The sequence below is a fragment of the Etheostoma spectabile genome, chromosome 13 (assembly GCF_008692095.1).
Source record: "Etheostoma spectabile isolate EspeVRDwgs_2016 chromosome 13, UIUC_Espe_1.0, whole genome shotgun sequence".
NCBI lineage: Eukaryota > Metazoa > Chordata > Actinopteri > Perciformes > Percidae > Etheostoma > Etheostoma spectabile.
The window spans coordinates 30,298,321-30,312,148 of NC_045745.1; the positions used below are offsets into that span (position 1 = coordinate 30,298,321).

General features: G+C 39.9%; 1 protein-coding gene across 2 annotated transcripts in view; it reads right to left on the minus strand.

Annotated features, from left to right (window-relative positions):
• tm7sf2 (transmembrane 7 superfamily member 2) overlaps positions 1-13,635 on the minus strand; it is a 28,945-nt gene extending 15,310 nt beyond the window's left edge. Inside the window, exons 1-11 of one of the 2 annotated variants that reach the window (XM_032532722.1) lie at positions 13,534-13,635; positions 12,474-12,556; positions 10,184-10,380; positions 8,643-8,697; positions 7,947-8,141; positions 6,543-6,646; positions 4,405-4,524; positions 3,827-3,995; positions 3,659-3,739; positions 3,362-3,484; positions 769-1,279 (exon numbers count right to left, since the gene is read on the minus strand). In XM_032532722.1, coding sequence (XP_032388613.1) covers positions 1,119-1,279; positions 3,362-3,484; positions 3,659-3,739; positions 3,827-3,995; positions 4,405-4,524; positions 6,543-6,646; positions 7,947-8,141; positions 8,643-8,697; positions 10,184-10,380; positions 12,474-12,546 — 1,278 coding nt within the window. In that variant the 5' untranslated portion in view covers positions 12,547-12,556; positions 13,534-13,635 and the 3' untranslated portion in view covers positions 769-1,118. Of the gene's footprint in view, positions 1-768; positions 1,280-3,361; positions 3,485-3,658; positions 3,740-3,826; positions 3,996-4,404; positions 4,525-6,542; positions 6,647-7,946; positions 8,142-8,642; positions 8,698-10,183; positions 10,381-12,473; positions 12,557-13,415; positions 13,439-13,533 lie in introns of those variants that run through there. The other variant, XM_032532721.1, reaches the window with a different exon arrangement.
• Positions 13,636-13,828: the final 193 nt, after the last annotated feature.

Here is a 13,828-nt window from a genome sequence, read left to right on the forward strand (position 1 = left end):
TAAATGCAAAGTGACTTATAATTGGAAATGTTATTGTTTTTTCATTGCCTGTCAATAGAATAGAGGTCTAAATATGTTTAAAAACGCAACAAACTCCATTTAAAAGGCCACGTGAACCAAGTTGCATGGCCATAATAACAGATTATCGTGGAAGATGGACTACTTAGTAAGCACCCATTCAAAAAACTTTCTTCAAGGTGATGCACAAGTCCATTAACAATACGACCACCTTCCACAGTGAATCAACAGACTCTGATTCAGCGCTTCAAGAAAGAGCAATGCTTGAATGATTGTGGCTATTTTTTTAGGAGACCTTGAGCCAGACATTTACTGGTACCGATGCTTCAGTTTTTGTCCCTACAAAGTCATTTGGAACGGAGCATATTCAAGCTGTGAGAGAAAAGCCCAGAGATTAGATAACTTGCGCTACTGATGCCTGAAAGCTGGAAAGAGAAACCATTTTAACAGGCCGGTGATAACAGGTTGGAAAAGGTTATTCAAACAGACACATCTATTAGCTGCCATCTACACAGGCTTACATAGGCACAGATTTAAATTTTCATACAAACATTTGAGCTCCCCCATATCAACACCATAGCATTGAGAGATTCACTGTCTGTCTATTAGGTGCTATTAAGATGCATGATCAAGTGTTGATTTATGTTTTGTTTATTTTAAATGTATTTCACAGATAAACACACTTAAAAAAAGCAGACATTGTAAAAATACAAGCATGGTAAAAATGCTAAAAAAAAAAACCAAGGCCACATACTACAGCTTGAGCCTCTTATGATGGAATGTTTTTAGCTTCACAAGAGACAAGTGTCTGAAGACTGAGTGTACCTATATTAGACTCATGTCAGGTTTCAAATTCAAAATTCAATATATCAGAAATATTGATCCATTATACACGGTTCTGTAAGTGAACCGCAGCCTGACAAATCAAGGCTGATTAAAATTGGGAGCTCAGTAGATTCCCAGTAGCAGCACCAGATGTTATTTGTGGTCTGTTTAACTGAAAATGGATTTCTTTTCAAGTTTTTGTCAAGTTTGGACTTGAAGAGTCACAAGGATATTGTGAGACAGTGTAGGTCCCTTCCACCCATCTGCTTTCCTGTTCAGTAGATATAAGGGAAGATCCTGTAGGGGACACGGCGACAGTAGGTGTCCCACGCAAGTCCGTATTTGGCCCTACACTGTCTCTCGTCACGGGCCTCTCGGTGAATCAGCAAGACGGTGAAATATATGACATAGAAGTAAGGCAGAATGTGCGAGAATCCTAAAGAAAAGACAAGCATACGTAGACTGTAAGCAGGAGAAAACACAACATTGTGTCAAATAAAACTAACATTTTTATGCTGTCTCAGCAAGTCATCCAAGGACCAGCTACAACTGGTCCAGAACTCCGCTGCAAGGCTGTTGACCAGGTCCAGCAGGATGTCGCACATCACCCCCGTTTAATCCTTGTTACATTGGCTTCTGATCAAGTCCAAGATCCAATTTAAAGTTCTTGTTCTTACATATAAAGCATTGCATGGTCAGGCACCTATACATATATCTATATATTTATCACCTATATGCATATATATATATATCTCATCTCATATATCTCTGACCTGCTCCATCGGTACACTCCTAACAGGTCCCTCAGGTCTTCTGTCCAGGTATTACTGGTGCTCCCACGCGCTCGTTTGAAAACTAAAGGTGTCTGTTCCTTTGAAGTGGTAGCTCCGACTCTGTGGAACACCCTTCCTATTAACTTACGTTCTGCAATCTCGGTTCATACTTGTTTCAACTTGCTTTTGTCTCATGTTTCACCTTCATTGGTGTTGTATTTGTGTGAAGTACTTTGTGACTGTCTGTAAAAAGGTGCTATATGACATAAATTATTATTTTGATCATCAAAGCTGAGAAAAACAGACACCTTCTTAGCTGTAATCAAGTGTTCATCCTCCTCTGCAAATAGCTGTACCTTTGTCCTTTTAAATCTGTATTACACAAGAGCCCTGAGAGAATACCACTTTGATTATGCTTACATCGTTCCAAGTGTTGATCCGCCTTAATGGTAATTTTTTGAGAGTGCCCTTTGGAGTGCTTTTCAGAAAATCTTGTAGTCTTTCATTCGGGGTGTGAATGTGACCACTGTACTTCTATGACAGTTTGGAATGTGTTGTCGTGATTTCTTTGTTTTGCGTGCATAATTTAACAGTTTGGGACTTTTGCAGCAGCAATTCAGGCAGAAATTACAGTACATCTTGATTACTAAGGCAGCTACACAACTGAGTCACATAAAGTTTGAATACCAATGAGCAGAATGTGTCTAACAGCCACCATTTTAGGAAGTGAGTTTCTAAAGGGAACATAAGGCAGCTTACAGAGGAACAAAGAGAACACATTGTTGCTGCCTTTCTGCAGCTACCGCATCAGTGGCAAACACGGTATAACTATCTAACAAGGACAGGAAGGAAAAACAATGCTTTTTAGTAGCAACCGAGAATCAGAAACTGTCAGTTACTGAAAGTAAGCATTGACTGGCTAGTTGGATTTTTCTATTTTGTTTGCCTTATTTTGGTCTTGCAGTTCGTGATTTAAGGCAGCTGTAAGATCAATATTGTATATGGAAGGGACGAACCTACAGATTGTTATGATCTTCAATTTCTGCTACCCCGAAGTGGTTTATAAAATCAATTATTGCAGGTTTAAATCAAAGGTTTTTGATAAGCTGCACAACATGTATCATTTGAGAACTTGAGCCCTTTTGTTTAATAAAACAGGGATTTGTACACAAAGTATAAGTAGGCAATGTATCAGCAAAAGTATTGATAACTAAAGACATTCAGCCCTGACAAGGTTCATTGGGAAAGCTGTATTAGTAAAGAAATTGACAAAAAGACGAAATCCCTGAATATGTACTTAACAATATTACAAATGTAAAGCCTTAAAAATGATCATTTAGATGAATCAACATATCTGACAGTCTCAGATGAAGACATGATGACATTTTCAGCTTCACCTAGCTTTACTGCAGGGCTACTCGATTGTATTCTAAGTTCTTTCTGTTATTTTGTCCACCCACTGTACAGATGCAGAGTCGTGACAGTAGGATCCCCCAGAGCTACATTTTTCTTTTCTTTTTTAAATTGTGTTTTCATGTGTTTTAGATCACATCAATAAAAACACCAACATCTACTTTTGTTTCTATTGATAAATATGGCTGAATACAATAAAACGCTCCGCCGGACACTCTCGTCTATGTCTTCATCCACATGTTCTAACGAAGACTCTCACTCAAAGTGATTGTGTTACATCAGAGTGGCTTGCATGCCAAACGAGCCTTGCGGAGGCTTTTAAGCTGTCTTACCACATGGCAGGGACCACGCCAGGGCCATGAGGAGGTCACCGAGGTAATTGGGATGACGAACGAGACCCCACCAGCCAGACACAAGCAGACGTTTCCCTGTTGCTGTGGCGATGGTCTCTAGTCCTGCGAGGGAAAAAACATAGATATTTCTGAGTGCAGAAAGTGCAAGCCACTTCAGAGATCAACACCCACTTCATTCCGATATATACAGCAGGAGGTGAGATACAAAATTAGATACAAGATGTCAAAGAGACGCATTTGTCTTGATTAAGAGAACACACACTAAAAATGACTGACTTGCAACACTTGGGTGTGTAGGGTCTCTTCTGAACTGGTTCTTCTGTGAGTTGGATTTTCTGAAAACGTAATATCCGATACCTGACGGGAAATAGAAAATCGTTAACATCGCCATCTTTAACCATAACACGCAACATATTACAGCCTGAGGAACAAGCACATGATTACCATTCAGTGCTATTATAGTTGCTGCTCCCAGTGAACTTAGGGCCTGTGGGTGCACGACCAAGAAGGCAGCCTGCAGGCCGTATGTGAAGGGAACCCAGGCCAGGTCCCCAAACACCAGCATGAAGCCAAAGCCATCATGAACAATGTCCATGGTTGTCAGAACAGCCTCCTGTTATAACACATTAGTGCATGTGATTTAGTGGGGGGAAAAAATAAAACAATACTATTCACAAAGATCTCTCTAAGTAGTCTTTTAGTGTGACCCTTTTTAAATGTTTGCAGGACTGAATTATGATGTATGACATCAGGATCTAAAGTCCTAAGGAGGAGACCCTGAGCCAGACTGACATTTACTTGTACGGATGCGGCCCATGTCGTTTTTGTCCCTACAAAGTAATTTGGAACAGAGCATATTCAAGCTGTGAGAGAATAGCCCAGAGACTTAGACTATCGATGCCCGAAAGCTGGAAATCCATTTTAACAGGACGGTGATAACAGGTTGAAAAAGGTTAAAACGGATATAACCTTTATCTTAAATTGAAAATTGAATTGAATCTCTGACTCAGTTGAGCCCTCACCTCATTCCACAGAGCGTCTGCCACATACAGCAGCTGGAAACTGTTGACCAGCACCATGGCGAGTGAGGGGGAACCTCGAAGCTCCACCTCCTTCATCAGCATGCCAAGGTTTATGACCACCTGAGGGGGAAAAAAAACAGGTCAAGTGAATACTGATTAACATCACTTAGTTAGGCGACATTTTTCACCTGCTGCTCCCGAGTATGGGCGGACGAATTCTGTGCGTGATTAATTGGGTCAGAACTACAAAAAGTCAGGTTCAATCAGGTGAACTCAAACACCCAATAATCAATGAGACTGACACAGAAACGGCAACCACTGCGGACAAAACCACAGTGCTTGCATACATTCCAAAACCAATCAGTGTTAGGTACATCTACACTATATAATCTGATGCAATGCAATACAACGGCTCTTCTTTTATGATGCAATATGATGGAATCACCACTCAACTCACTGCATGTCATGGATAGTTCACTAATAATGACAGTTAAATCCTGGATCCTGTTTACTTTACAGTATTGTAAAATGTGTGTTACATTTCCTTTGAATACGAGCTTTGGACCACCATACCATATGCAGAATGTAATGACTAATCTTTCCATCTGTGCTACTGAAGGGGGTCTAATATCACACATGCCTAGATAACAAATCTAAATGTGGGGAGACTTAACATGTAATACCATTTATAGAGAGGAATGGAACCTTAACTGGGCTCCTAAGGAATAGGAAGTTTATGTGTATCCAAATAAACATTTAATAATTTAGGAGACCGAGCCCTTTAAAATGTCATTAGCAGCAATTGAAAGATGTTAAAAGTTAAAAGTATATAGTTTAAACGTTCAACAGGAAGCATTAATCTCCCACACACTGTCTGTAGCCAGTCGGTGGGAGCTGTTTCTGTCCTCTCCTACGCACCTGGCTTTTCAACATTGAGATGAGATTTTATTCTTTGAGAGATTTTACTCTTTACACTGTAGGTACAGAGCAAAAAAATGTAAATAAAGGACTCATTATATCGACATTTCCAGCATGACTCGCCTGCCTCGACTAGCATCCCTATGTCGTTTTTGTGACTGGTGAAAACAAAGAGAACCTTGTAGTAATTTTAGGGATCTTATTTAAAAATCTCACTGGAATTTCTATGTGTTGTCTCATTTGTCCTCATTTGTCTCACGACCATCAAATATCTCACTGTGTCAGGTCATCAGGGAGAAAAGGTTTCTGATTCTGAATGTGTCAAACTCTCAGACAGCAAATTGTTATGGAAGATCAGGGGAGAGCAACATCGCCATCTGTTGGTCATCACTGTTAAATAATATTACATGACATGCGTGCATCTTAAAGTGTTTATATTATGCTTATTTTCCTATCCTTTATTGTGTTTTAAATCTTTTTTGTGCATGTTATAGGTTTACAAAGTGAAAAAGCTCAAAGTCCCCCCCAAAGGGCCTCCAACAAAAAACACTGTTCACTAACTGCTCTAAACAGCTCTTTTGTAGTCCGGCCTTCACTTCTGTGACAATCATGCGTCACTTTGTAACACACGTTATAATGCTCACCTAGCTGCTAGCGAGGCACGCCCTCATACTTTGCCACTAACTAGCTAGCAGTACTTAACTGCGCATGTGTGACTCCCAACAAAGTTGGTACGGAAGTGAGATGGTTCACTCTGTAGCTAAAACAGAGAACTCAACACACAGGGTGAAAAGAGGAGCTGCAGCATTGTGCAGTACAACAAATATTTGATGTTTTCTGAAAATTAAACTACAAAAATATTCTGGTACAACTTCAAAATACAATTATGAACCTGAAAATGAGCATATACGAGCACATTACGCTCCACATGTCCCAACTTTTCCTTTATAATACATTATATTGTTTAACTGCATTACTTGCTCTTTGTATGAGAAACTGACAGCTAGGGTTCAATACATGTCCTCAAAGTAAAATGTAAGTTGGAGGAAGATTCTATGAAGCAAAATTTACTATAAAACAGCTCTTTGCACTTGGCGGTTTCCATATTATTTTACCACAAAACACAGTATATATGCATATATATATAACAATATATAACAAAACAGAAATGTAAGTTTTAAAAATGGGTGACTTTGAAAGTGAATTGATCGTTGACTCACCCAGCCAATCAGACCCGGTCTGAGCTCACAGAAATATTTAAGGTCAAACTTGCCAATCCGGGGGTTTAGCTCCCGACCGATGAAGAAGTCGTACAGGGGATTTCCTAGACAGGATAGAGGGAGGGATGAATGCATTCAAATAATCCACATTATTACAAAAAGTGTGCTTTCAGTATCTGCAGGTACAGTATAAAGAGGATATCTAAATCTGTAATGTTATTGACTTCATCAGCAACCTTTCAAATAATCTATTAGCAGTCAATTAATTAGCAATTAGCTGAAACCTTTTTGCAGTCAAAAGCTATTTAGGACTACTAAAGTGATGAATCCACTGTCATTTTGATGTATATTTTTCACAGCAGACATTTTGATAGCTCACAGTAGGAAAAGCACAGCTGTCAGCACCGACATTATTTGATGGCTGCATTTCATTTACTAGATGTGTGAGTTTAAAGGTAAAATGTCTGCCTATGTGGACCTGTGATGTTCAGCCCACTGCATGAGACGTTTTTCTGTGTGTAGCCACATGTAGCCCGTCTCGGCTTTCTTTCAGTTATGTCAGCAATTTTCTATAGATTTCAGAATGCTTTTTAACACTCAGAAAAGAAGCATGAATGTGTTGCTTTTGTTCGCTTTGCTCATAGATGGACCGAGGAACGGTAACGGTGGACTGAGAGTTTCAGGTCAACTGAAGCTACTGTGTTTCTATTTTGTTTTGTTTGACAAAAACGAAGAAAGACGAGTCCACACGGCCATGCTAGCAGCTCTGTGAGGCTGCTCTTAGGCACAGTGGGGCTTTAAGCTAAATGCTAACGCCAGCGTGTTAACATAGTTACAATGACAATATTAACATGCTTATGTTTGCAGATATGTTTACCATGTACACCAGTAGTTTAGTTCATTTTCATGCTATCTAATATGGCTAATAGGCACTAACTGAGAACAGCTGAGGCATGTTGTTAGTTTACAGGGGTTTTACAGCAAGCATGGCACAAAGAGCACATTGCATCTAGTTTTCCATCCATCTCTTTAGCCACTGGCTTACGCTTGCTGTTTCTTTTTGTAACCTACATTCTGTGTAAATCTAGTCTAAACCGACTACATTACTTTCATGTTAACTGAATCCCTAAGACGTTTGATTTTATAGCATGGCACAGGAGACAACACGTTGTTGTAGCCTTGCTAATTTTGTCATTTCTCAAACAGGGATCAACATAACCACCGGCGAGCAGAAGCTGAATCGCAACACTGAATGCGTAGCCAGTGTAGCAGGGTCAGCTTACTCGAAAGAGTGTTCACTTGATGCCCGCAGGCTCCTGAAGCGCTTGGCTGTTAGATAAAGTTGCCTACAAATGCACACATTTTTTTAAATAGTATTTTTTTGAACGTGATGATGAATCTCACCTGTGTTGCCCCCCAAGGCGAGAGCATGAGAAGGAACCCAAAAGGAGCGGATGTAGAGGTAGACGGAGAACACGAAGGACACTGCTATTGCACACACCGCCAGAGGCACCAGCAGCTCAAACAGACGCCCCAGAGGAACCCCGAGCCCCAGTAACAACAGCAGCAACACACCGCTGATGCACAGGCTGGGAAAACCTGAGGGAGAGGAACAAACAAAGCTTAATGTTGTTGCTCCAGAGAAAGAGACAAGCAGACAGATACAGGCTTGTCTACCTATTAAAAAAGGTAAAAGTTGGAAGAGACGGAACTTCAGACAGCTGAAGGTCAGATCAGTCAGAGTGTGGAGGAAGAACCAAAAGATACACAAAGATACATACATGTCACGGCAGGTGCATTTCACTCCAGTGAAGCATTACAGATGGGAAACAATCAATTGCACTCAAAACTTGTATAGAACTTTAGCATAACTCTGAACTATTGCAGCTGTCATACTATCACTGTATAGTACTGTAGAGTATTTAGACATTAATGTTAGGGAGCACAATTATCCTCCATTACTCAAAGTACAAACAAAGCTCGTCGTTGGTCAATAACATTGAAGAAAATCACACTTTCACAAACTATGACATTTTTATGATAAAAACGAAACATATGTGTTGCAACGCTCATGTTTTTAATGATCAGTAATATAAATACCATTTATGGGATACTTGAGACGTGTTCCATCCCTCAGAACTAATCCTTCAGACACCTGCAGGTAAATACACTCATTTAGAATCTGAACACATGAAACACCTTATGTAACAACAGACTAACATGAGCTCAGTCAAATCATATCAAATGCTTCCCTATGGGGATCAATAATGTCTTAACTGCTAGCAGCACATATTTGGGTCGAGCGTCATTCATGTGTATATATAATTATATAATGCATATTATATACTGTCGTGCTAAGGTTAGGTAGGTAGGTAAAGTTACTACCTAAGTAAGACTCTTTTCCCATATCAGTATATATAATGGTTGTGGTAAATATATGCAAAATCACAAATAACATGAACAATTAATGTGTGTATTTTAGTGTGTGAATTGTCGTAGTATGTGTATTTCCTTTTAAAAACGTTACATAGTGTGAGTGTTGAGTGGTTAAAAAAGTGCCAAGTAAATAATGTGGGAGTCATGAACTGATTTAGTGCACGTTATGGAATCAATTGTATTGCTTATTTGTTGTTGCCCCTTTAATGGTAAGTCACATGGATGTGGGGGGGGGGGGATTTATGTAGGTAATTTACGCACCTGTTACAGCCCTGGAGGTGATAGAGGGTGAGGAAGTGGGACGTTGTATTTCTTGTTGAGCGTGGTGTTTTTTATAGTTTTTGATCGTTGTGATTAATTTGAATATATGTCTTAAGTTGTATTTTTTCCATCAGTAAAGTTACAGACTACAGCTTTGAGATTAGCGAATTGTTTTGTACAGCGAGTGGGCCATCCAGCACCATTAAGGCCCTGCCTCAGCCTTGTAGGGACTACTTTGTTTTGGATTTTAAGTGTAGTCGCTACAAATAAAATGCATCATCATAATCATCAATTGTCTCCCACTTCTATTACATAAATAACCTTGTATCATGGGTACAGACAAAGGACAAATAACATGTCCCTTCATGAAAAGGTAAATGTGTCAGCAATTGGTTGTACCCTTGCTTAATTCATTAATGCAGCTATAGTCTCTCTCTGGTACAGCATAAACCGTTTAATCCATGTTGTCTAAGTAACATTGCTAAGAAGTTTGTTGACTTTATGACACCTCCTCATATTTTAGCTTGTACTCTTGTAACAATACATTTTAGCATGTCCCAGCTAAACATGAGTGAAACATGCTTATTTGCTTCCTTGCAGAATCATGAAGATCAATATCACTCCCTCCTGTTTGTTCAATATGAAGCTCCAGCCAGCAGCCAGATGGCTTAGTTTAGCATAAATAGGGACTATTAATTTCCTGTTCATTTGCTTGGACTCATTCATTTATTGTTTGTTAGTTATCACCGAACCACACACCATGCTATCATAAATCAATGTTTATCACTGAGTACACATGGGTTACTTTAACACACAACAGGTGCTTCTATGGTTGGTTGTATAATCAAAGTCACCATATGCTCTACAAAATTTGTTTTCAGTCGCATCTTAGTGGTGTTCATGTAAGTTTATCCTTGTGCCAGGCTGAAACGAACGCGTCATACCTTTCCTAATGGCATCACATAGAGGAGGGCATGCAGAGTGATCCAGCCCAGCAGAAGCACGAGGGCCACAGGGTCCCACAGCTGCTCGGAAGAGGGGAGGGGAGGGGGCCACTGGAGCACACTGGCCTCAGGGGATCGACTCACACAGATCAGGAACAGCACCGTCAGCGGAAGAAAGATGGGTATGCATAAGGCACCTGAGAGATATTACAGATAAAAGGCAAGGCAGCTTTATTTGTATAGCACATTTCAGCAACAGGGCAATTCAAAGTGCTTTACACAAAATCAGTTAAACAGATAAAACACAAGTACAAACAGTTAAAAATCATAAGCATTAAACCGATAAAAACATGAATAGACAGTTAAAAAAAAATAGAACATTAGGACACATAAAAAACAAGAATAAAAGTTACAGTGCAGCATAAGAAAATTAAAGAAATGAGCACATTAAAGAAAGGCAACATCAAAAAGGAAGGTCTTCAGCCTTGATTTAAAAGAACTGAGAGTAGCCGCGGATCTGCCAGGTTTCTGGGAGTTTGTTCCAGATATGAGGAGCATAGAAACTAAACGCTGTTTCACCCTGTTTAGTTCTGACTCTGGGGACAGAAAGCAGACCTGTCCCAGATGACCTGAGAGGTCTGGGGGGGTCATAGTGTAGTAGCAGATCAGAAATGTATTTAGGACCTAAACCATTGAATGATTTATTAACTAGCAAAAGTACTTTGAAATCAATTCTTTGAGACACAGGAAGCCAGTGTAAAGACTTCAGAACTGGAGTGATGTGATCCAGTCTCTTGGTCTTAGTGAGGACTCGAGCAGCAGCGTTCGGAATCAGCTGCAGCTGTCTGATTGATTTTTTGTTTTTTTGTGAGAAAAGTGAGATGACAACATGGCTGATATTCCAGAGCTGTATTCAGAAACACTACAAAGATACAAAGATACAAAAAAAGTCAAGCAGCATCCCAGGGATAACGTAATAATGGAGCACAGTGAAACTATCTCTAGATTATACAGCAAATGTGTGATAACTGTGAATAATTTAACATGTTGAAAAACTGCATAGTAGTAAAAATGTTAGATTAGGTAGACAGCGTGGGTGTAGTCTCACTTTGCCAGACCATCCACATGCTGCGTAACGGAGTATGGTCGGGCTAGTCCACACAGCATTCCGGGATGGGAGAAAAACATTTCTTTAAACCAATCACAATCGTCGTGGGCGTCGCTAAGCTCCACACGGAGCCGCTGTAAAATAGTCGTGCAGAGAAACCTCAGATTGGACAGATAGTCTAGCTAGCTGTCCCAATATACCCTGCAGAGATCGGAGGAGCAGTTAACCATAGTCCTCATGAATCCACCAGTTTAAAAAAAACATGCATCCGGCGGAATTTCCTGTGGCACCGGAGCAATACGGGAAGTGGAACGTCAAGGATATAGACTAGTGTGGGAGCGACTAAAGATGTGGTCCACCCAGTGTTGTCTTCGGTCTACATCTGTAGTCTGCAGAGACCTCAACCGCCATGGTCAAAACAGGATTTAACTTCAAAAACCACTGGAAGACATATTGGATGCGATGCGCAAATGAAGGACTGCAGAAGGAGATGGCCAACGCACGCGCACACGTACGCACGCACACACACACACACACACACACACATGCAATGTATTTGTGATGTATTTGTTCTTATGTTGCCAACTGAGGTTGTAATGATTCTTAATTAGAGCTGAGCAGTCCTGTGTTGAGGGAGTTCTTGCTGTGATCTTAACTGCAGCGAGTTTTGTCATCTTGTTATTGCTGTTGTGGCAGCAGTTTTTTGATTTTATGAAACAACAAATACCATGACAGTGTCTCTGTATCACAAATTTGTATTAACGTTCTTTTGTATGCCGGCTGTCAACTTCACCGATGTCTATTTCTTCCTTTCATTAAATCAGTTTTTCTTCACTAGAAAATACATGCAGCTCTTTAACGTGTTTCACTTGAGGTTCACCTTCGATGTAGGCTACAAAAGGTTTGTACAGAAAAAATAATCGTCTTTTATCTGTGAGCAGCACAGGGTTATGTACTGAAAATATAATTCAGCATTCCCAATTTGCAAAAAGAAGAAATGTCAAGAGTGCACGAATAGAATGACGAGAATGTTGGTTTTCTGCTTAGCTGCAACACATGTAATAGCAACATGTCTGTGTCTAAGTGTGGCGTTCAGGGTTATATAAAGTGGAAAATGTCTGAAACAAAATATAGGTGGTTGTGTCGTGATGGCGCATGGGTACATGGGTACATGGGACTCACCCAGGGTTCCTCCAAATTCCCTCTCCGTGTCATGTGAGGATCTGTTTTTGAGCACTTGACTGTTTGGCTTCATTATTGGTCTCCTGTGAAAATATACACTCCAGTCAAAAAGACATTTGAGGAACATAACTAGTAATTAGATGGTAATAGTAACGGAAATTAGTAAAAAAAAAATGAGTAACAGAGCCCTCTGGTGATGGTGAAGTTTTATTTGTACCATAAGCTAAACATCCTTGATAATAACTGTGGTAACTGAGCACATTTACTCAAGTTAAGTACAACCTGGAGGTATTTGTACTCAGATATTTCCAATGTATGCTACATATGCTACAATCAAAATACTAAACTGCACACAGTGTAATATGATGCATTTTTACAGATTAAAGGTCATGCGCATTAACACAGGTGTTCTTAATCACTCTAATAATTAATTAGGAAGTTACAAAACTGTACAAACAAGACGGTGTTACAGGTCATAAAATAATTCAAAGTAGCTTAAAAGTCAACCAGCTAGCTCCATCCAAATGCTGCCTACCGGTTAATGCATTAATAAATACAAGCTTATGGAGTCATTCTGCCACTTTCAGGTTTTTTTTTTAATATATATGTGTATTTTTTTTTTTATTAAACTTTTGATACTTTAAGTAGGCTACATTTGCTGCAACTGCTGGTCATACTTTGAATAGAGAACTATTTTAATGTACTTTTACTTACTAAAAGTCTAAGTAGGTCTTCACAATTATCCCTCAGACCTTTCACACAGCTAGGGCGCCTGTTAGGGAATTGATCACAAAGGGACAAACATACTTTAAATTAAATGTTATTACTATATTACTGCAACTGCTGTCATAACCACCGAGGCAAAGTTCAGGTTAGTGTGTCCATGCGTCTTCATTTCTATTATGAAACGTGAGACATGGCGTTGAGTTGCTGTCCCATTACCTGCCGATGCTAAAATGATCTGAGCACGAGAGAAACAACGGCTATGCAGATAATAACAACGCGTATGTAAAGATCAACAGGATGTTTGTCTTATAACACAGTAAATGCAGTGTCTTACCGGTGTAAAGCATGGAGGAGTAGCTGGGACTGTGGTGATTTTCTACTATGTATCCATCCAGCAGTCGCAGATGGAAACACCCCTGTAACACGTTGGAAAGCACGAAAGTGTCTCTCAGCCAATCAGATCGCTCCGCTGTCATCAGAAGAGGGTGGGGAGAAAAGGGCTTAGCCAATGAAAAGAGCTCGTAAGGTGGCGACAGCGCATACAACAGTGAGGATTGGAATGGCTGAAGTCGTTGTGAAATACACCTGAATTACATTAATCTTGTTACATTGTTGAGTTAAACCACTTC